General features: G+C 40.4%; 2 protein-coding genes across 4 annotated transcripts in view; one reads left to right on the forward strand and one right to left on the reverse strand.

Moving 5' to 3' along the window:
- Positions 1–7,226, reverse strand: part of kcnq1.2 (potassium voltage-gated channel, KQT-like subfamily, member 1.2) — a 95,940-nt gene extending 88,714 nt beyond the window's left edge. For all 3 annotated transcript variants that reach the window (XM_036132489.1, XM_036132488.1, XM_036132490.1), the window contains exons 1-2: positions 6,987–7,226; positions 2,125–2,806 (exon numbers count right to left, since the gene is read on the reverse strand). In XM_036132489.1, coding sequence (XP_035988382.1) covers positions 2,125–2,621 — 497 coding nt within the window. In that variant the 5' untranslated portion in view covers positions 2,622–2,806; positions 6,987–7,226. The remainder of the gene's footprint in view (positions 1–2,124; positions 2,807–6,986) is intronic.
- Positions 7,227–8,231: 1,005 nt separating this feature from the next.
- mrps35 (mitochondrial ribosomal protein S35) lies at positions 8,232–21,926 on the forward strand. Its single transcript, XM_012880380.3, has 8 exons — positions 8,232–8,406; positions 10,487–10,539; positions 10,648–10,815; positions 13,964–14,024; positions 14,203–14,342; positions 15,742–15,851; positions 15,935–16,004; positions 21,475–21,926. Exons 1-8 carry the CDS (start codon positions 8,253–8,255, stop codon positions 21,748–21,750), a joined length of 1,032 nt encoding a protein of 343 aa, XP_012735834.2. The 5' UTR covers positions 8,232–8,252; the 3' UTR covers positions 21,751–21,926.
- Positions 21,927–23,028: the final 1,102 nt, after the last annotated feature.

Consider the following 23,028-nt stretch of genomic DNA (forward strand, 5'->3'; position numbering starts at 1 on the left):
CTTACTCACTGCTGATAAATGAGTTCCTTTAGAAAAAAATATTTGATGCTTTACATGGTGCCTCGCAAATAGCATTTGTACCACCTTTTCACATTTTGTCATGTTACAAACGACTAAATTCAGTTTGTTCACTTATTTGTTTATGTGACAGAACTACAAAATGCAGTGAACAGGAAGAATGATGCATAGCTTCTCAAATGGTGTAGCTTGCATTTATTTTTAGTTTCTCTCTTTGCAGGAATAGTGGCTTTTATTCGAAAGTAGACCGCAAATGGGGTTGAGAGAGAAGGAGAAGACATGCAGAAAGCCATTGTTGAAAGAAAGCTAAATTAATTCCTGTTTGGGATTTGCCAACATTCGTGTGAAAAAAGGCGATCTGGTATGACGAGACAAAAATGTAACTTTCCGGCCCTCATGCAAATCACTGAGTGAACAACACTGAAACAACGTTGAAATCCCTTTGAACACACAATCCCCATAGTAAAACATGGTGGCAGAATCCTGCTGTGCGTATCGTCTTGGCCAGCAGGAATAACTTAGCTGGACAGGGTTTATGGACAGATGAATGTAGGTAAACAAAATGTAATATTGGACGGAAACCCATCAGAGGTTCAACTTCTAGCAGGCCTGAAAGAGCCTTTCTGGTACAAGTCGAATTTGAACGTCTTCAGCAAACACGAGAAGTTAATGTACCTCCCGGGTAAACTACTTGAGATTACTATGTTCTGTTTGACTGAGAATCAACACCAGCCTAAACACACTGCTGGAACTGCGATGGGATGGTTTCGTATAGATAAAAGCATACAATGGGTCTAAGTCAACATCCAGACCTAAATCCAATTGGAAAGCTGGAGAAAGACTTGAAAATGAATGTTAACGTCAACTACCCATCCAATAATTTGAAAGATGAATTAGCAAAAACTTACATGTTCAACAGATTGAGTCAGAAAGGCTGGATATATAACTGAAAAACATACCTTTCAGAATTTCATAATAAACTTTTTTAAATAAAAAGCAAGGAAAAGCTAATATTTTCCTTCCACTTTGTAATTATGCACTACTTTGTGTTGATCTGTGACACATTGAAGGAAAATAAAGTGATGCTTATGGTGGTATAGAGACAAATGTGGTGCAGTTCAAGGAGTATGACAATTTTAGCAAGGTATCATACATTTAGAAATGAATGTAAACTGTTTTAGTGGAGGCATTTCATTTGAACTTCAATGATGAATATTATTCATATTTCTGATCTAATCTGACCTAAATCCTTATGCCTCAGGCTTACAATGGCTAAACTGTGGAATACTTATGAGATCATAGAACCTCTTTCTCTCACATATCACCAGGGCTATCTCGGATTTCTGATATTAATATTTTTATTTTTGAAAATGGCCAAACTGCTAAAATCCACGCTGCCCCTTAATGTGGAGACAAATTTACTTTCTCTTTGCTATTTAGAGGCTGCCTCTGATTTTAAACCATAGGTCTTATGGATGCAGCATGCCATGTATTTTAATGGTAGATTTTTAAAAATAAATTCTCTATATGAATAAAAAAAAAAAATTCTGGGATTATTTATTTTTATTTTATGGCACTAGGGGCCTTTATTCAACAGTAAGATGACAGGAAATGGGGTTGGGAGACAAGGGAAAGACGTGTAGTAAAGGTCCACGGGCCGGGACTCGAACCTTCGACGGCTGTATTGAGGACTGAGGCCTCTGTAATTGGGTCTCAAGCACCACTCGTGCACCACTGCCACACCCTTTTTCTGCCAAAATCTACATTTTAAACTGAAGAATCCTTGCTTCAGGAAGGGGCAGATTTAATAAAAAAAATAATGGTAGATTTTTAAAAAAAATTCTCAATAGTTTTGTTGAAAAAGGGCTAGAGATGTGAATGGACACTTCGTCTGTTTCTGGGAACAAGATCCTAATACTGGAAGAAGCCCTGATGTATTTAACGGAGAGGCAGAGCACAGAGACCCTTCAGTCAGGACACTCAGGTTAAGCACCTAGGACCTTTTCTCAATGTTTTATTCTTTGCAATTAGGTTTATGAGCTCACCGTCAAGTTCACCTGAAGTTTGAACCTAAATAAGTAAACACAGAAGCAGATGGGTACTCACACTAGAAAGTGGTAGAGGAAGCATTTCCACCCCGCGGGTCTTTCTAGAAAGTTGTAAACATCCCCCTGCATGCTAGTCTTAATGTAAGGACTCTGGAACTCCTTCTGATGATGGCGCAGCCAACTGGAGCGGGGGAGAGGCGGCGGGATAGGGGTGATAGACGGCTGGCTGTGTGCAATCTGCAGCTCCGGGTCCTTTGCGTCAGCTGAAGGCAAGCAGGGAAAGCCTGATCCATTATTCACCGCCGTGGGGTCCAGTTCCAGCGAAACTGGGGAGTAGTGGGCGATGTCAGGCGCGGGAACCCGCAGGGCGCTGCAGCCGGTGGTGGTGGAACCAGCGGAGGCTGCGAGGTCCATCTCCTGGTCTAGGCTGAGGCTGATGCTTGTGCCGGCACATCCATTGGGGCTGCAGCGTATAAAGGAGCTCCTCATCCTGCTGCCATAGTCCCGCTGCACATGGCAGGTCATGTGAAAGGAGTGTGCTCGCCTTTCCCCCATTATGCCCCTTCAGGATAGCCCAGCTGGGGCAAAGGGAGGGGAGGGGAGGGGGGCAATTGGGGACTTTAAAATCCTGGTGGTTCAGACCAAGGTTCTGGTGGGAGGAAGCAGCCCAGCAGGAGATGAGATCTAGCTACCTGCGGCGGAGAAGAACGCTCTTTGTAGGGCTGCATATGTCTCCATACCTAAAAAGGAAAAGGTGACATGAGTCATGAGAATGTACAGTATGAACTGGACCCAACCTTGCCCTCCAGTGTCGTGCTACTTCTTATTTAACATCTTTAAACATTTCTATGTTGCATTGATTTTCTCTCGCCTAACTCGCTTTGATTATTCCCTATTAGCAGAAGTGTAGTTTAGCATAAACGATGTAACGTGCCCACGACAAGCAGCAGACAACCCAGAGAAGCTTTACCGAGGCTTGTACAAATAGAAATAACGTATGGTGAGAGGAAATAAAGGCGGAAATATCATCATCTTCATCACCATCCCCAAACTGTATATTATATTCAATTTACCAATATTTCTTAACTCATAAAAAAATGAAGTCATGACAGACCTACGATGCAGGTAAAAAAGAAATTCACCAGCAATGAACCGACCAGTGTCACCTTAAAAAGTCCGCCATCAATTTCTCATGGTGGGTTTTTATGTCTGCAACAGGTAAACCCAGATTCCTTACGACCTTTGGGTCGAGGCTATGCAGGGCACAAATCAGCTACTTTTTATCTTCATTCGTCTGGAGAAAAGGTTTAGACCGCCAGGGATATGTTCTTAACTCTTCTGTAGTGCTGTCCAATGTGAAATGATACAATACCAAATTTATATGGATTGCACAATATATTGCAGTGTATGCAATATACATATGAGGAACTGCCTGGACTGCAATGCTAGCTTATTATCTATTTAAAACTCATTCAGGCTTTCTATATCAATTAATCCATTTTCTAACACGTCTGTCCCTTGTGGGGTCACAAGGGGTGCTGGTGTCTATCTCCAGCTGTCAATGGGTGAGAAGCGGGGTACACCCTGGCCAGGTCACCAGTCCATCGCAGAATTTAGACTTCATGTATTGCTTAAAGAGGGCTGTGGGTAGTATTTGTAAATTATGTTGGGGCCTGATCTGAGGTCAGCAAAGTGAACACTTTGATACCACTCTTCTGATGCTCGAAAATGTATATTAATGCTTTGTAGTTAAAGACAGCATCGGATAACAAGAACTTTCTTTATTCTTTATCAAGAATAAAGAAAGTTCCCTTCAGCCTCACACTTTTAAACTGAATCAGAAACATGCTGCGCACAGGATGTTGGTTAAGAGCACTTTGTTGTCTTTTACTGTTGGAGCTCAAATGCCTGCTCTGTGTTGGAGGCAGAAAGAGGATTTTCATTCATAAAAAGCAGCCTTATTCAAATGCTAGAGGTTACATTCCTGTGACCTCTGTCCACATCACAGGCAGTTTTAACATGTAATGCTTTGCAGCGTTCACCAGATCATTTCCACCGTCTCTCGCTGAGGATTTTCTTTTGTGAAATCGCCATCCTGCTGGATCACTCTAGATGGACGTCTGCCCCCCTCCCCAACCCAATCCACTCCTCTTCCATCTGGAATGGCATAAAAGATGCACCGCATGCACTGGGAACATATTTAGAGAAAGTCATTCAGCTGTCCACACCAAAGTGTAAGCCCCAGAAAGTGACCTTTTGCCTAATGGTTAAACACAACCTGTCACGTCAACATGCAGCTGGATGAAAAATTAGACTAATAATTGAAGTGGAGAGCCGTGGCCACGTGCTTTACTGTTTACTGAGCTCTCTTTCACTTTTTTTAATCATCAGCATTTTATCTGTACAGTAGCAGTTGCATCAGGTGGATAGGATACGAAGCATAAGCCTGTTATGCAAAACACTGCAAAGCTGTTCATAGCCTTTGAACTTTTTGCCATTTCAACCAAAAAGCTCAATTTATTTTGTTGAGATTTTAGGCGATGGATAAACACACACACCAAAAAAAAAAAAAAAAAAAAAAACTTTGCTATGAAAGGAAAATGTAACATTTAGTTTTTTCTGTTTTTGTTTTGAATAAAAATCTGTGTGGCATGCATTTGTATTTGTTTTTTTATACTTTTTTTATTGAGCATCAGTGATACATTATTAAGAGACATGATACTCGTATTTATATTTTAACCCCCCCATCCCAAGAACATTTGACACCAATCCAGCAAGAGTAGATAATTGAAGGTAATACAAAAATAAACAAGAGCAGTAAAAAAAAAAAGTTTATTATATATATATATATATATATATATATATATATATATATATATATATATATATATATATATATATATATATATAAGTAAATTGAAGATAAATAAAAAAAAAATTTTTAAAAAGCTGTGCACATCACAAAACATGGTACACATGGGTTTAATCAAAATCACAGATTCAAACGCAGGATGACTGCTAGAGAATCATTAAGTGGGCACAGTTTTAAGTTTAACTAAATGTGTCAATATCGGACCCCGGACAGAGAAAAATCTGTCCTTGGATCCCCTTAGAGTATATTTTATTTTCTCTAATTGTATGAAGTGTGTCAGGTCACTAAACCACAAAGACACCTTGGGTGGATTTTTGGATTTCCAATGCAATAAAATTCTTCTACTTGCAAGCAGCGTTGTAAAAGCTGCATTTGTACTTGTATAGTAGATCAAACTCAGTCCGACTAGATGGAGAGAATCTAAATAAATTTTCAGCTCTTCCCACATATTCTTAAATGCTTTTAGGGTCGGACTGTGATTGGGCCTTTGTAATATTTGAACATATTTTGATCCAAACGGTTCCAATGTTGCTCCTGTGTCAATCTTCAGTTATAATCAGTGTTATGCATGGAGGCCAAAAACAAAAACTTTAAAAACATGTACATGTTTTGTTCCATTTTTCCATCAGGAGCTAATTTGTGTTGGTCTGTCGCATTTGTTGATGTAACGTACTGAATGCATGGTTTGAAAACTTAGAAGAAATAGCTCTCAGTGGTGGTTTTTGCATGAATAATCAACAGCAAGTACGCCTAGTCTATATATTGGGGCTTTTGCACTTCTTCCCTCTATACTTACACTGATGCCAAAAACAGCACTGATAAAGTGTTGACTTTCACAGGCAAAATGAAGGCTTCATAAATCTTACTGTATTTTTATTATTTTATTTTATTTTATTTGTGTATGTAGTTCGGTTTAGATTGAACTAGTTCAGGACTGACCACTCTAGTATATACAAAACCCTCGAAAGTGAAAAACAAATTCCTTGAAACGTGTAATAGTCTTTTAATTTAGTACTGACTTGTTATATTATTAAATCAATTCGATACTGATTTTAGTAGCTGCAACTAAATATGGCCATGTTTGTTTACCTATTGATGCCATATTTCCACTAACTTGACATGACTCAGCAACAGAAAAGGTTTATTTATTTTTTATTTTTGTGGCGCAACTGTGAGCTAATTTTGTTGTAACATTGTTTTTTTTGTTGTTGTTGTTTTTCCCAGCGCTTCTGCCGCCCCCTCACAGTGGTGGTGCCCTGGGCAGTGTGGCATATTTCCTATATATTAAAAACTGTCACTTTGTGCTGCAGCCTCAACCTTATCGCAAACTTAAGAGCTACAGTATTGAGAAAATGTAATCGACCTCGATCTGATGAGTGCAGATAAGCGAAAACCCATAATGAAAGGAGGTCACGCTGGAGCAGATGTTCTAAATTTGGAACATGATACTGTCATTTAAAACCATTACGCTTAAAAATGAAAAAGGGCTTGACAGGCCAGGCAGACGACTCAACAAAACACTTTCCATCTTTCATTCATAGGGGTGTTTGGTTAAAGGTTGGAGGGCAGCTTGTTGTGTTTATTGCCTACCTGAAGAGAAACTGACCCGAGCGGTGACATGTTCACCCTAAATGATTGGAAATTGTCTCCTGGGGCAACAGAGGAGGGGGGGTCCAGTTGGAAGCAGCTGTACCCCATCCTCAACTATAGATGAGCTGATGACAGGGCACCACGAGGGTTGCTTCTGCCTTTAAAAACTGACTTGCCACACATAACGAACTGCCAGACAGGCACTCCAATTACTGAGTACTGATGTCTAACTTCACATTAAACTGAGCCAACCATTCACCTCAGGCAGCAAATTAAACAAAATGATTTTAGTTGAAAAAATCTTTTTGTTTCAATTTCCTAAAAGCTGCTAATTTTAGGGGTGGGAAGGGAGAGGGGTATTTAAGTGAAAGTCCGTATCCTTAGTTATTGCCACAGACTACTCTGCAACAGACGTAAAAAAAAAAAATTATAGCCTGTCAACAAAATATCAGATTTACCTTAAACTCCAAGATAAAGTTGTAATCTGCGAGTGATGTAAATTCCAGATGAAGCAAGTAAAAATTCCCAGTTTCTGAGCTTCTCATAAAAACAAACCCCATTCATGCATTGCGTGTGATAAGGAAATCATCCGGCGGCGTTCAGAAGCAAAGGTAATTTCGCAAATGTAATCAAACCACCAGTCTTCAATCGGTCGCTGCCCGCAGGACCCGTCTCCTTGAAGTGCTTCGCAGCTGCGCCTGGCCGTGTGCTACATTTAAATGTTGTTGGAATTTCCATATCGTCCGTCAAAGTCAGCGCAAATATGATCACTGACTCTCCGAGCAAATTGAAGTGGCAGGCGAACCGTTTTCGTTTGATGAGGAGAAACAGTTTGCTTTAAGAAGATCATATGTGGTGGTTTTAGTGATAGTATTATAGCAGACTTACCACACTGGTTACTTCCTATGTAGCCTATTTACTTTGCCCGTATCAAAAACACTTTTTTGGACTTTTTCCCCCATTTGCGCTTTATATCCAATTGTTTAATTAGGTAGCATTTAACCTACTGTTTAAGCAGTTTGGTTTTAAACTCAAGTAGCTTGAGTTTAAAACCAAAGACCAAATTATGAAATACAAATTCATAATGTTACTTTCAAAGATCATTTTGAGCACATGTCATGAATCCACAAACCGACTTCCAGTGTCATAATTATGGGTTACAAAGTCAGAATTAAGAAAATTTTAAATCAAAATCCATGATTTGTATGTCAGAATTATGAATTTGAAAACGGAAATGATGAATGTATAACTTTGTCTAATAATTCGGATTTGTTAAATTGAAATTATATATCTCATAACTATGAGGTTTTATCTCGTAGTTATGAAATGCTGCATCATTTTGCGCTTTTAAATGGAGGAAACTGGCTCCTACAAGCTATCGAGGGTCTTTTTTTTATCAAGTACAGTCAATGTTTATTACTAGCGGCAATATTACGGGTGGTCCTTAAACGCAGCAGCTGTTTGGAAAGCAACAGCTGGCAGAGGGAGAGCCAACAGCTGGTCGCGCGTATGGAACGGTCGCGCGTACCGAGGGTAAATTAATCACAGATATTTTTTTATGACATCTCTTACCTGAGCTACGGTGGGAAAGAGTCGCCACTACCTTACTCAAGACGAGTTTGCAAATCTATTTTCACCTACAGGAGGCGCTGAAACGCTCACAACGGGTCTATTAGACCGCTTCGCGGTTATAGTATAATGTCTCTCAACGGATTCCGTAGTGAATGAGAAGAGGGGAAAAAAACATGGCGTCGCTCTGTGGGAAGACATTTCTGTCCTTAGGTCGAACTAATGTTTTTGGTTTGGCATTTAGTAAAACCACAAATAGAGTGACATATGCCACGGCTTTGTCCGTAAGCTCTCCCTCTGGGAATAAAGGTGAGTTTTACCACTGAAGATGCTATTTGTGCTGAAATAAATAGAGAGCTACTGATGCTAAATTCTGTTAGCAAAGCTAAGTGGCTTCATTTTCTTGAGGCTGTACAGTTGTACGATGGTGATTAAACTTGAAAATTCATTGGGTTCTTTGCTGAAATGCGAATACTTATGTCTAACTAGTAATCAACAGATGTTGGTGAACTTTTACGTGATCATCTTAGAGGACCCTTAGACCCAACATGCTTAGATGGGTAGATGCAATAAAACATAATGTCTGGGATGTCGGCATAACCTGTATGTATGATATTTTTAACAATTTAAAATAAGTGGCCACCCTTGCGATTTGCATGTCCCCCTTAGTAAAGTTTCAGAGCTACAGATTCAAACCCAGCAGTGTAAGGTTTTCTTTTTCTTTTGTTATCCTGTCCGTCAGTGGCTGCACACAGTCCTTTACATGTTTTCTTTGTACATCAGTCCACCTTGAAACTGAACGTGGAATATTCTCCATCTTGGAACGACGTCCTCTTCTCATCTAATCTGTACTTTTAGTTCTGTTTATGTGCATTTGTAAAGAAAGGTGCTGCGATGCAAGACGAATTTCAGACATGCTCTCACCAGAACGTATTGTTGTGTGGTGCCCTACATGGTTTAAAACGTGTTTTACAAATAAGAAACCAGAGAAATATGGCATCCTTAGACCGTGTACTCAGATGCCTCTAACAGTCTCTGTCGGGAGGACTACACTGCCCTGTTTCTCACACAAGGCCAAAATAAACTTCAATGTTTTATTGAATTAATTTACTTGGTATATTGTTGTTAGCATGTACTCCAGGTCGGGCTGCCTTACATCAATGCACATCTAGTTTATACATTACAGTCAGGCATTCTGAGGAGTCTGATCAGGTAGTGACCACTGATCTCTATTTATTCACTGGATTGTGCATTGGCCGTATTTAATACACGTCGCTGTGAAGCCACCAGCCGCCGTATTGGTACTCCCTATTTTCCTCCAGTAACTAGGGAATATGTGCGCTACAGCATCGAATAACGAGGATTTTCTCATGTTCAGGGGGGGCTTAAGACTTTTAAAATGTCAAATGCCATATACGTTTATGTTATGTACTAAAACTAGCAAGTACTGAGAAAGTCATGTGCTGAAATATTTTGCATGTTATTTATTAATATATATAGCACCTAATTTCCTAGTAGTTGATAGTGTTAGTACATCCACTGACTGTAAAATTACCTGTGAAACGTTTTCACACAGCCAGAAAACTGCTTGTTGTTGCAACCAAATCGTATGGGATTCTGTGAGAGTAGGGAGTAGCAAGATGACAATCCAAAAAAAAAAAAAAAAAAAAAAAAATCAGCACTCCAGTGAATAAATAGAGATCAGTGGTAGTGACACAGTGTACCGTAATACTTCAAATATCCATTGAGAGGAGTGGCTTCGTTGCTTACAAAATTTGTACTTACACATTTTGACAGATTTTTTTTAGCAAATTGTCCCACATAAAATCGGGTCAGTAAACACAATGGTAATCTTATATAAGGTGCGTCGTATTATAAGGCACACCATCAATTTTTGAGAAAATTTAAGGATTTTAAGTGTGCCTTATAGTCTGAAAAATACGGTAGCCAGGGTGGTCATGAAATGATTAAGATCAGTGTGGGCTTTTTCAATGTCTTAGAAAGACCCTGTAAAAGTTGAAAATAACTAACTGTGATTCTGTGCTAAAAATTGCTGTTCAAAGACACACTCCACTCAATCTGGCTGAACTTCAGTCTGCGAAGCTCGAAGAAGCGTACCGCGACTGCTTTCCTTTTACTTTGGGAAAGAGTAGAAATAACTTTGAGGCATTGCACATGCATACACTGTACTGTATTACTTTGATATTATTATGCCTACCATACTTTACATGCTAAATACAAAATAATACATTTGAGATATTATTTATTTCTTATGTTTCTTAAGACTGAACCTACTGCTGCAGCTTTAGCTTATTCTCAACTATATGAGTTGTGTATATTGTTTAAAGGAATCTGTCTCTGATCAAATTGCATTTCTTGTCATTGTTAGGCTTCCCAGAAAGAGGTGGTAGAGGATCTGTGGGCAGAAGACCTAGGAGAGAAGTAAGTTGTCACTTTTTTTTTTTAATTTTCAGGCTTATAAAAAGTAAAGATGGGTTTTGGTTTATTAATATATTTTTTAATAAATAATTTCATTTTTTGACACATTAGCCTGGGGAGCCCAGGACTGAAAAGATGCCACCGGATCAGGACTGGACCTCGGTTTATCCTGCAGCCACCCCCTTTAGGTCAAACGCCGTCCCCCTACCTGTGAGGATGGGCTACCCTGTGAAGGGAGGCGTTCCACCAGAGAAGAAGGGCAACTTGGAGTTAATAAAGGTCAGATTTTAAAGGAACACTTTTTAATCAGTGATATAACAAGTCAGGGCGCGCATGTGGCGCAGCGGGTAGCGTGACCCATATACAGAGGCCGTAGTCCTCAACGCGGTCGACCCGGGTTCAAATCCGACCCGCGGTCCTTTGCCGAATGTCTCTCCCCCTCTTCTACCCCCCTTCCTGTCAGCCTACTTTCGAAAAAAGCGAGCCACTAGAGCCGCAAAAAATAAATAAAATTAAATTAAAAAAATAACAAGTCAGTTAAACCTCTGGAATCTTGGTCTGGACAGTTCAGTAGCAAATCTGGTTATTAATCTGTGTCGGCTGTTCTGGTGTTGATGAAATTAACAACAGGGGCACTAAAGGGGAACAGGATGGCTTCTTTCAGCCCTCTTTCAAACCATCCCCCTGTCCAAAATCTGGACATCACTGTCATCAAATGAGTGCCCTTTTACTGGTATTTAGAATTTTGAGAAAACTCCTGACATGTTTTTTATTAGTTTTGCATCTGACCAGGGTCAGAGTCACTACTGGTAGCATGAGGCAATACTTGGACCCTACTGAGGCAGCCCAACATCACCAGGATGACACATCAATACAGGCAATTGCCAGAAGGTTTGCTGTGCCTCCCAGCACCATCTGAATAGCATGGAGGAGAATCCAGGAGACAGGCAGTTACTCTAGAAGAGCTGGACAGGGCTATCGGAGGTCCTTAACCCATCAGCAGGACCGTTATCTACTCATTTGTGCAAGAAGGAACAGGATGACTTCTCCCAGAGCCCTACAAAGTGACTGCCAGTGTCAGACTTCATGACGGTGGCTCAAGGGCCCTACTTCCTCTAGTAGGCCTTAGGCTCACTGTCTGGTACCGTAGAGCTCGACTGCCAGAGAACAGCTGAATGAGAAAGTTTGGCACTTGTGCCCTGTTGTTGTTGTTGTTTTTTACAGACGAGAGCTGATGCACTCTAAGTTCCGATGTAAAAAGGACTGGAGAAGATGTGGTGAATGTTATGCTGCCTGTGCCATTTCTTTTGGCATGATCCGTTTGGTGGTGGGTCAGTGTTGGCCTGGGGAGGCAACTCCATGGAGCGATGCACAGACCTGTACAGGATAAAATCCTTAGACGCGTTATCAGACCCTTGGCTGCTGCTGTGGGTCCTGGGTTCCACCTTGTGCAGGATAATGCCAGGCCTCATGTAGCAGGAGGATGGAGGCAGTTCCTGGAGGATGAAGGAATTGAAACCTCTGACTGGTCCCCACTCTCCCCTGACCTAAATCCAACAGAACATCTCTGGGACTTCATGTTTAGGTCCATCTGACAACATTAGTTGCACCTTAGACTTTGCTCAATGATAATTGGTCAGGATCATGGGGAGATCCCCTAGGAAAACCTCTGTGATCTAATAAGGAGCGTGTCCCAATGTCAGCCATGCATACCATCATAGTAACTACCTAGTATCAGTCTGAGTGGTTGCAATGACATTTCAGCAAACTAGACTAGCCTGCAGCATAAATTTTCACTTTCTCTGCGACTTCAGATTAAGCCCTCTGTGCGTTGATAATTTTCATTAAATGATGTGGCATCCTCTTTTTCCTAACACGTTACCCTTTCCATCTCAGTGTTGATATGCAGCAGAATTTGTTTTCCAATCGAGATCTGATGTGTTTTCAAAGTGTCCCTTAATGTTTTTTTTTTTTTTTGTATTGTACAATTGTCTCTGAAATGCAAGCTTTAGTTGTTCCTCCTGTATGAGTCTACTGAAGCCAGTCAGTGCTGTTGCAGCGCTGGTGGAGCTTCCTTTGCTCTGTTGCGCACCCGTCCCGGCTGTGTCTCTGTACACGGATTACTGAGCTGCGGTGTCCAAACACCAGCTGTCCCATCTGGACTCCAGCCACTTGCAGATTCACTACTTGCGCTCGTCACAGCTGGAGCTCTGCCGGATGGCCTAACAATATTGATTTAATTTTTTTTTTCATTCTGCCTGGAGGATCTACACTGCTGTCCATCAGTTGCTTGAAACATCGCACCTTGCAGATCGTTGACTTGTCCAGTCTGGTGTCATTATTATCTGCACTAGTCTCAACATTAGAATTGGATATTTTAAGCAGTTGTATGTTTTATATAATATTCTTTACTTAAAGGATCTGGAGGATTATCTTTTCATCATTTGTATTTGCTCACCATTTTCTTTTTCAAACCAGTGTATTGTGAATCCTGTTTATTGTTAAAAAATGAGGGGAAAAAGTTAGCCTGATCTGTGAGCAGTTGTTCACACAATTGTGCTCTTTAGCAAAACAGTTCAAAGCAGTATTAACCTACACGATAGGCTAGAATGCAAGGAAGAAAAACTGTTCTTCTTTTGAATTCTTTATTGACCCTTTTTGTTTTCTATTGCACCACATCTCTATCGATTAATATATATCGTTATTGAATTGTCGTCCGGTCCTAGCAAGCGCTCTGCTCTCTGACCACTAGGCCACCATTCCCTTACACAAAGCAATAATAATTTAAATCAAAATGGTTTTCATGGTTAAGTAATCATGCGTTTATTTTCCGGCTGCTGATTCATTATACGCTCCAGTAGAAGTATGTGTATTTATTTCTAACAAACATGTGAAAGGGTTAGTGGGCAGATTAAAGCATGGAGGGTAGAGACTGTAGAGTATTATTACATCCATCATTACATTAAAAGGCCCATTAAAGGATTCCACTTTTTATATAATCTGCTTATATTCATTTGTTCAATGAATGTCATTTGCTCTTTTTCCTGATGTTACAAGGCTTTATTTATGGATCCACATGTCTGATGTTTCTAATCTTGACTATTTTTGACATTCTGAGCTTATTTAACGGCCCTTCGCGCATCTGGCGTGGGAAGAATTGGGTGTATACAACCGCATTATTACTTGGATAAATGTCCTTTTGTAATCTATACCCCATCCACATGCTTGTTCTCAATAGGCTTCTGGAATAACTCTTTCTAGATATTAGGCCAGCGTTTTCAGCTGAATTGGTAGGGCTTTTTTTTAAATTGGTTCTCCTTCCTGGCTTGAATCACACTTTTAAGCAAAGTCCACAGACTTTCAGTGGAACATGTTGAAATTCCCTGGGATATCAAAGTCTTTACACGATTTTTTGATTATGTTTCAGATCCCAAACTTCCTGCATTTGACACCAGCAGCCATCAAGAAACACTGTGAAGCTCTGAAACGTAAGCATTGAGTTTTGTTGCCAACTCACTGGCAGGATAGTATTCCCTGTTTTGTCTGCAGCACTCTGAATCGTCTTGTTATTGAAAAGTGCCATATAAATACACTTGACTTGCCTTACATGTATTGTCATTGTGTTTTTCACGTGTTTGATGTAATGACAAAAACGTGTGCTTCTAGCTTTCTGCACAGAGTGGCCCTCAGCTTTGGACACAGATGCCAAATGCGACGAGCACTTTCCGATTAAAATCGAGAGCACAGACTACGTGTCTGCTGGCCCCTCTGTCAGGAATCCTTCAGCTCGCGTTGTTCACCTCAAAGTGAGTCTCTACGATTGCTCTGGGGAAAAAAAACTCCTGTTTTTACATGACTATGCCGACTGTAATCTCTAGGTACAGATTTACACAGTGAGCCGTTGATATGTGTGGCGTAGCCGTTCGTTCACAAACTAAAGAGTATGAATTATTAAATTGACAGAGATTTGCTTGGGACTTTGTACGTATGTTTTATTATTGTTCCCTCCCCAGCAGCGTTCACAGTGGGAAAAAGTCAGAAAACATTTAGCCGTCGAATTATTTTCTGAGACGTTTTGATAGTCCGCTTAATCCTCGCACCACCACTAATCCATCAATACGCAATCCTTCTTTCAGACTGGAGGCTTACATGTAAACGCATGCAAAGAGCAGCGAGGATGTATTTAAAAAGAGATGATGCATTATTGCGTTACATCAAAATACAAAGAATATGAATACTTACACCAGATGTCGATAAGGTTCAGAGACAAACCGCTTAGTTGCATCTTGATTATTAATAACAAGACTGAGTAAACGGAGTAGTATAGAGTTCCCTGGTCTGTGGCAACTTTTGAAAAACATAACAGAAATATACGTTTCTTTGTTCATGTCAATGGTCAGACATTAGTAGCTGTCCCTGGCAGAAGAGTGTCATATTTGCTATTAATCACCAACCATCTGCTCTCCTGACACGTCGCCGCCTTAGATTATAGCAGCAAGGTAGGAATTAGAAATTAATCCAGGTGGATTAGGCTCCAAGATGGGTTGCAGAGCAAATCTCTCAAAGTAAAATCACAAATCTAGTACAAATGCACTGTGCCTGACTTATGCTTCTTCATGTAAGAAAATAAACTAAATCAGTCTGCGTGAAACACATACATTAGTCTTTTTTTATTCTGTTGGTTTAATGGATGAGCTGGTGGTTTAGGCTGCATCTATGTGACCATATCTGTGCATGTTTGCATACTCGGTGACATAGCAGTAAGATGCATGTAGCCTGAAATACCTGTAAATTCAAAGGTGTATCTGGACAAATTAAATACCTTCCAAATGTGTATTTATATTACATAGATTCATTCAAACAGGGATATATTTCAGGCGTTTCATTAAACCCCTTGGAATTTAGCACTCTGTGTGTAATGAAGCTTTGTATTATATGACTTTCACTTTCTGAGTGAGATCACTGAAATAAATCAACTTTTGAACAATATTCTAATTTATTGAGACGTTGCTGTATGGCGCGGTTTCTAAACTGAAGGGAAGAAGCCATAGAAAATGTAATCGGTTTATAATCTGTTTATCCTCCATTATCCCGGGAATGGGTTTAGAGGTGATTCCATGTTAAAGCAGTAATGGCCGTATGAAAACTATGCGTGTGTAATTGTTTTGCATTAAAAGGTTTTATGTAAACTGTCTTGTCCTCAAGGTAAAGTTGTCCCATTTGAACCTGGATGATCATGCACGCAAGAAAATGCTCAAACTTGTTGGGGAGAGATACTGCAAAGACTCAGACATCCTCACCATCACGACAGACAGGTAAACACTGCCACCCTGAAAACACAACATTTCAATGAAAATCAAACATATTCTAAAGTATTTCGCCTGTTTTTATGCCTCAGCTGCCCTCTGAGAAAGCAGAACTATGAATACGCCATGTACCTGCTAACTGTTCTGTACCATGAATCCTGGGTGAGTAGCAGAGGTTTATTTCTTCATTCTGCTGTGTCAGTATCTACCTGTACCTGCGTCCTAAGTCTTTTTGCCAATGCATATTTGTGCCTCTTCAGAAACCACGGAAGTGTCTGACCTTTTCTTTACTGACCTTTTGTTTTCTTTCAGCTATCGTGTTTGTTTAAAGGCCAGCTGTTTATTTAAAGGCCCATTGTCGCTTTTAGCTTGTTCTCACTTTTGTTTGAGATCAAGTGTTTCTGAACACTTTTCCTCACGTAGGGTTTAACACTCAAAACTGGACCAAGTGTGTCTCGGGTTCTTACTTATGTAATCGTGTATTACATATGCTTGGTCTTTAATATACCTGCAAACTTCCACATTTATCTGTTTTAGCTATTCTGTTACACTTAAAGGTTTTAGATTATCGAAGACATTTTATTTTTAGGACGGATAACTTTAGTAAATACAAAAGGTAGTTTTCCAATGACAATTTAATTTCTGAAGGGAAAAAAATAGCTATAGAATCCAACCTGGCCCTATGTGAAAATATAAATATTACACCGTGTTAGATCCTGGTTTAACCAGTTTTTGGTTCAATTTTACTAGCCACACCAGGCCTGACAACTTTAACTCAAGAAATTTCTTAAAGGGGCATATAATGCTTTTTAATGCCTTCCCTTTCACGTTGAAATCATTCAGTTGTGGTGAAATTTAAATTATTTGGTCTGAATTCTTCATTAATTTACACCCAGGTTCCCTCTTTCTACCCCTGTTCTGAGGTACGCCTGAGAGCAACTCGTTTTGGTGCGGTTCTCTTTAAATGCAAAGGAGCCACTTCACACCTAGCCAGACTGACTTATGCCGTAAACACTGCGCATCAGTCTGGTAAGAAGCTGATAGAGCCTGATTTCAAAGGCGGGACTACCAGGGTCAGCGTCATCAGGTTAGAACCAATCGGATAACTACGAATGTGATGCAAAAAACTCCAAGCGACGCGCTCTGTTTTGTTAATTTGTAGTCCATGAAACATGTCGTGCTGTCAAGCAAACTCTCCAGTGAATGATTTTTTTGTTGCTTTTGTCTAAAAAATAAAAAAAATAAAAAATCAGAGGTTACATGGTGTACTTACATGCACGTTCATAATCTTCCAAGGCACCAAGCAACAAAGATCTCTGTATGTATCTTGACTGCTATGGCAGCAGAAAGGTGCTGCTGCATTATGGGTAATTCTGCCGCTGAGAGTGACGAATGATGAAGTCCCGCCTCCCACGCTGTGATTGGTCTGGTCTGTTTTGGGCCAAAGGGAATGGAGCCTTACCAGACTGATTTATGCTCAGTGTAATTCAGTCTGGCTAGCCAGGTACTTCACTCCCCCCCCCCCTCCTCCTCCTACAGGTCACAGAGCAATCCACTCCATTTTTGTAGTATGCTGGGGGGGGGGGGCGGTGTAATGAATTGTGTGGGGCTAATACACTCAAAAATGGAACATTTTCAATTATCCACTTGTAGCTTTGGCATCCTTCAGCTTGGACGACAAAATCTGGAGGGAAAAAATCTAAATGGCGGATTTGTGAAATTGGTTAGCCAGAAGTCCACTACTTTATCAGCTCCATACCAAATACTGTGACATAATTGTCCATGAAACATAATAGAAAACTGAACGGCTTGAAAAATATGATCCAAACAAAATATAAAGATGTCTATGCAGCTCCTACATTCAAAATTCCTGCACTCCTAGAGACTCCAAGTACACAAAAAATGTATTTAAGAGCTAAAACAGTATATTTTGCATGACATGTCCCCTTTAAATAGAACGTACCTGTCAACAAAAAGGCTAAAACCTCAGAAAATTAACATACAATGCCCCCAATGTAAATAAAGTAAAAGAACATATTAGAGAAAAGGGTCATTTCTACGGCTTTGGGACTCCACCTGTGGATAATTGCTCTCGTTGTGGTTCCCTGGAGAAAAGATGGAAGAGTTTCTCACCTTCCCAGGGATGACCACCAAAAATACTCAAGAAGGCATCAGTGTTTCATCCAGGAGGTCACTAAACATCTAAAGTACTGTGGGCTTCATCTTCCTTAGATAAGATTAGTTTTAAAGCACAAACCTCAAGGTTTTATGTTCTTTTTGTCTTTCCTTTGATGCCTTATAAAGGACTGTATATTGCCTTCTGCATTAATAGTGCTAGACAAATAAACTTGCATTACCTTGGGCTGCAAACAAAGACAGTGACTCAAAGCACACCAACAAGGCCATCATGATCGCCCATGAAAAAAAACAAAAGCAGAATAAAGGTTTTTGGAGTGGCTTAATCAAAGTTTGGACCTAAATCCAGATGCTGTGACATGACCTTTAAACAGGCTGCCCACTCTAGAAAACACTCTGATGTGTCTGATGTGAACTTCAGAAATAAGAGAGGGCCAAAATACCTTCTCCGTGATTTTACTTTTCACACTGCCAAGTTTTGGAGAGTTTTTTCCCTCAATAAATGACATAATTTGAAAACTGCTTTTAGTGTTCACTCAGATTCTTTTTGTCTAAGATTAAACTTTGTTTAAACAGACATTTAGGTGTGACGGAATACAAAAAACATAACAAATCTAACTAGGCAAAAACCTTTTTACTCCACTCTGTAGTGTTTTTTTTTTTCATTTAATAGACATGTACACTTTTTATAACCATTTTAAATACCAGTTTCTGTTTCAGTAGTTATTGGGTCAAACCTAACCACATTTTACATTTTGTAGACCCTTGTATGTTTTTCGGATTTTAATTTCTTCAGTGGCAAATGTCCTGTAGGTTGACCCACCATCTTCCGTCAGGTAATTCTTGTCTGCCGTTCTCGGTGAAGTGAAGCCATTAGGGAGACATCGGAGCTAAATGGACAGCAAACAGCAGCATTGTCCTGCTGACATTTCCTCAGTGATGAGTGAAAAACAGACTCCCCTATCAGGTGTTGACCTTAATTCTCAATGGGCGAACCACAGCCCATCAGACCAGGCTGCCACCAGGTCATTAGCCTCAGCACTGTCCCTACGCATTTGGAGCCAGGCGTATCAAAGAAAAGGACTCCCTTTGTTGTTCCACCTCTGCTATCAGGAGCTCTTCCTGTCATGGCTTGGCCACATTAAGGAAAAAATCTCCCGGTCGAGAAAAGGTGTCTGAGTCAGGAAGCAGAACATTGTCCGCTGCCCTTTTGGACACACAATGGAAGGCACAGTGCTTGTCCAGCGGGCTTTTGGAAGACTTTAGAGTGGAGTAGTGATCAGGTTGTAACGCTAGCCCACAAAGAAGCCAATTGTTAGCAGCCACTGAGGTGATAATATCTCCCCACTTGGAGAGGCAGACCTCGCCTGCTAATTCCAGCGTGTGCTAATCCAAATCAGCTCAGGAGCTGAGTGCAAGAAGCCTTTCAGTAACCTACGTGGAGACTTGCCCCCATGCCCAACACCTGTCATCGTCCCTAGCTGTTTTGTTTGACGGTACACAAATGCAATCAGGAACACAGGTGGCCTTTTGTCTGCAAGCACGCCGGAAAGTAAGCTGCGTGAATGTTGAACAATCTACTCATTGATGGATGCCTAGACCTACATTGTAAACACGTATTTTTGCTTTTTCTAATTGTAATACTTTTTTTTTTTTTTGTTAAATTGCTGAATGTTTTGATATTCAACTCCTGTCTGTGGTTCTCTTAAGAGATTAATGATCTATGAGATAGCTGCTGCTTCACCCTCTTTGTGCCTGGTCCGGATCCAGACAGGATTTTATGAGAATCAGATGCGTATCGCAGTAAATGATGGTCATTAACCCCAAACACCTGGATCCAAGCCCCACTGATGCCTGCATACCACTCTGCTTCAAGCTGCTGGACAATACCCGCTATTGTTCTCCAGGGAACCTGATGATATGTCAACAGGCAGCACACAGAACAGGAGAAATTCTTTGTTAGAGGACCGTCAAAGATGGGACATACAACTATTTAGCATTTGGTGCCAAAAGGGATCTGCAAAAAGCAATTACAAAGTTATTTCAGTTCAGTCTTTGATCTGTTTTCAGTTAGCGAGTGAAAAGCAGTGGTTGTATTATAGGCCCATCTATAGTCTTCATATAATGTGCCTTGAAATTCATTCAGCATAGTTTATTGTTTTAAGTGACAAATCAATGCAAAGTGGTGTACAAGTTTAATTTGGGAGGAAACAGATATGAACTTTTCAGTTGTTTCTACAAATAAAAATCTGAAAAATGTGGTTTTGTTCCCAGGCCCTTTTTACTCTGATACCCTTAAATCAAATCCAGTGCAAATCTCTGAATAAATACAGCCGTCCTTGAAAAGGTTTGTTAGATTTGTAAGAGCTTAGGGCTGGACGATATAAAAAAAAAAGCATATCCGTAAAATATAAATCATATTGATCAATATTGATAATTATCAACAAATTAAAAACATATATATTAATTGCAGCCCTGGCCATTTTATGCTGTTACTTAGCAACCTATTTTTAGATACAGAACCCTTAAACACTGAATTCAAACTCACCCCTTTATTCAACCAACTTTTTACCAAAACTGCAAGTTTAAAAAAAAAGAAAAGACGCACGCTGTCTGAGCTCTTTGAAGAGGGTGGAGCTTGGTGACTGAGCGTTCCTGGGTCTGCGTTTGTGATTGGTTGGGAGGATGTAATGACTGTAATATTAACCTATGATAGACTAGAATGCAAAAGGAAGAAAAACTGTTATTCTATTGGACTTTTTATTGAACTTTTTTCTATCGATGCGCGTCTGTCGATTGAGATATATTGTTATTGAATTATTGTCCAGCTCTATAAAAGCTTTGGTCCCTTCACCAACAAAGGACAATTGAGCATTCTGGCTTACATGCAAAGCACCATGTGTGGTGCAAATCATCGTGAACGCACCATGCCCAATATTAAACATGTTGGTGGCAGCAATCGTACTGTGGGGATTCCGTTTTTCTACAGGGACATCAAAGTTGGCCAGAGTCTAGGAAAGCTGGATGGAGGCGGCTCTAAAAAGTGTTTTTGGTCGATCATAAAATCCCAGTAAAATACATTGACGGTTGTTGTAATTTGATGAAACGTGACGAAGTTCAAGTGTATTCCAGCTGGCTGTTAAGGTTACAGACAGCTGCGTAACATTCGATCGTAACCGTCTTCGCAGTATCAGCACCTGCTTTTCACAACCGTAAAGGACTGCTCGAACGCAATAATTGTTTGAATACTGATTCAAGTCTCATGGATTCCTGCTCTGCCTATCTGCCTTATATTTGGTGATTTGGATAGACTCTACCTGCCCTTAATGGTCACACCCAATGTACATTTTATTGCTTAGTGGTGAAGGAAGAAAACGGTCATAAAAATGTGGGTTAATTGTAATGAACAGCATCCTTACCACTTTCAACAATAGCGTTGCAAATTCACATTTTGCTGATATTGTGAAGTTGTAACTCCAGATGTTCTGTTTTTCAGAAAATCGAGGCCTGGGAGGCTGAGAAGACCGCCGCTGACATGGAGGAGTACAGCTGGGAGGACAGCCCATCCCAAAAGAACATCCTGGACACGCTGCTGCGCATGAAAGTGGCCGGAGAGGGAGAGGGAGAGGACGGCGAAGTGAGAAAGCAGCTGCTGGAAAGAGGGGAGGTGCAGGATTATAAGGACTCAGTTGTGAGGCTAAAGAATGAAGGAGCAAGTGAGACCACCGTGTTGCAGTACAAGGAGGCGGTCAGGAAGGTACTCAATGTGTGAAACCTCCGAAGGTGCAAATGAACATATTCACAGGAAGATGGTGACCGTAAGCATTTGGGCCGCATTGTTCTAGTACCTAAATAATCTCATATCTGAGCTTGTCAGCAATATTTATTTTACTAAAATAAATTTGCTGTAATATCCGGTTAATGATGTGTTTTTAATACAAAAATAAAAGTATAATATAAGTGGCCATTTCTGAGTTTTTTCTTTAAAGCTGGAAAGCTTTCGGATAATAGAAGCTCCATTCAGACAGCTCCAGGACCAGCGCCAGTTCCCGTCCTACTCATCAGTGAAAGGATGCAAATGGCTAAACAGTTCCTCCCTCTTGGAAGGTATTGTCTCTGTCATCTTTGTACTTTAGGGTCAGAGGGACTCCAATAAACCGGGGGAGACGCGCTGCACCAGAGCCATGAAAGTCAGGTTATCAACTCACCGATGATTGCCTTGGAGTTGTTGCCAATAATTGCTTCTAGATGTAGTCAAGACAATGGGTCAGTCTTCTAGAGTTTTGAACTAAATAGGGGAGGTCCAGCAAAATCAGATGCAGCCGTTCTCACCGTATGACCGTTTTAAAGTATAAGTGTAACAATTTAAAACCAAAATGGAAAGCACAATCTAACCAATTTTTAAAATTGGCAACGATGATTCCTACTGTCTGCTACTAAACTACATACAGTGTATAACCGCCATAATAATGCTGTCTGTACACCACAGCACCTTGCTAGTAGCAGGTTGGACCACTTTTTGCCTTCAGAACAGCCTTAAATCAGGAAGATTCTTCTGATATTTTTGTCCATCTTCACATGATGTCGTCATTCAGTTGCTGCAGATTTGTCAGCTGATAATTAAGCTTTCGTGCCATCCACCACATACCAAATGGGTTTTGTTGGACTGAGACTGTTAAGACCTGCTGAAATGAGCCGTCTCAAGATGAGTGAATGGTGCTTTGCAACAACAGTCAGGTAGGTTGTGGCGTTTGTGATGATCAGGTGGTGTTAAAAGGCCCCAAAGTGTGCCAAAAAATTTGAACCCACGCCATAATACCACCACCACCACCAGCCTGAACTGTGAATATAAGGGGTGGATTTTTTTTTCTGTTATTTACACCAAATTCTGACCCTACCACCTAAATGTTGCAGCGGGAATCTAGACTCAATGCATCAGGCAACATTTTTCATATCTGGTAGTGTCTAATTTTGTTGAACTTAAATTGTAGCGTCTGTCTCTGCTCCCTAGATGTTTTTTTCTTTTGGACAATTCTCAGTAAACTCAAGA

Source organism: Fundulus heteroclitus, unplaced genomic scaffold (assembly GCF_011125445.2).
Source record: "Fundulus heteroclitus isolate FHET01 unplaced genomic scaffold, MU-UCD_Fhet_4.1 scaffold_52, whole genome shotgun sequence".
NCBI lineage: Eukaryota > Metazoa > Chordata > Actinopteri > Cyprinodontiformes > Fundulidae > Fundulus > Fundulus heteroclitus.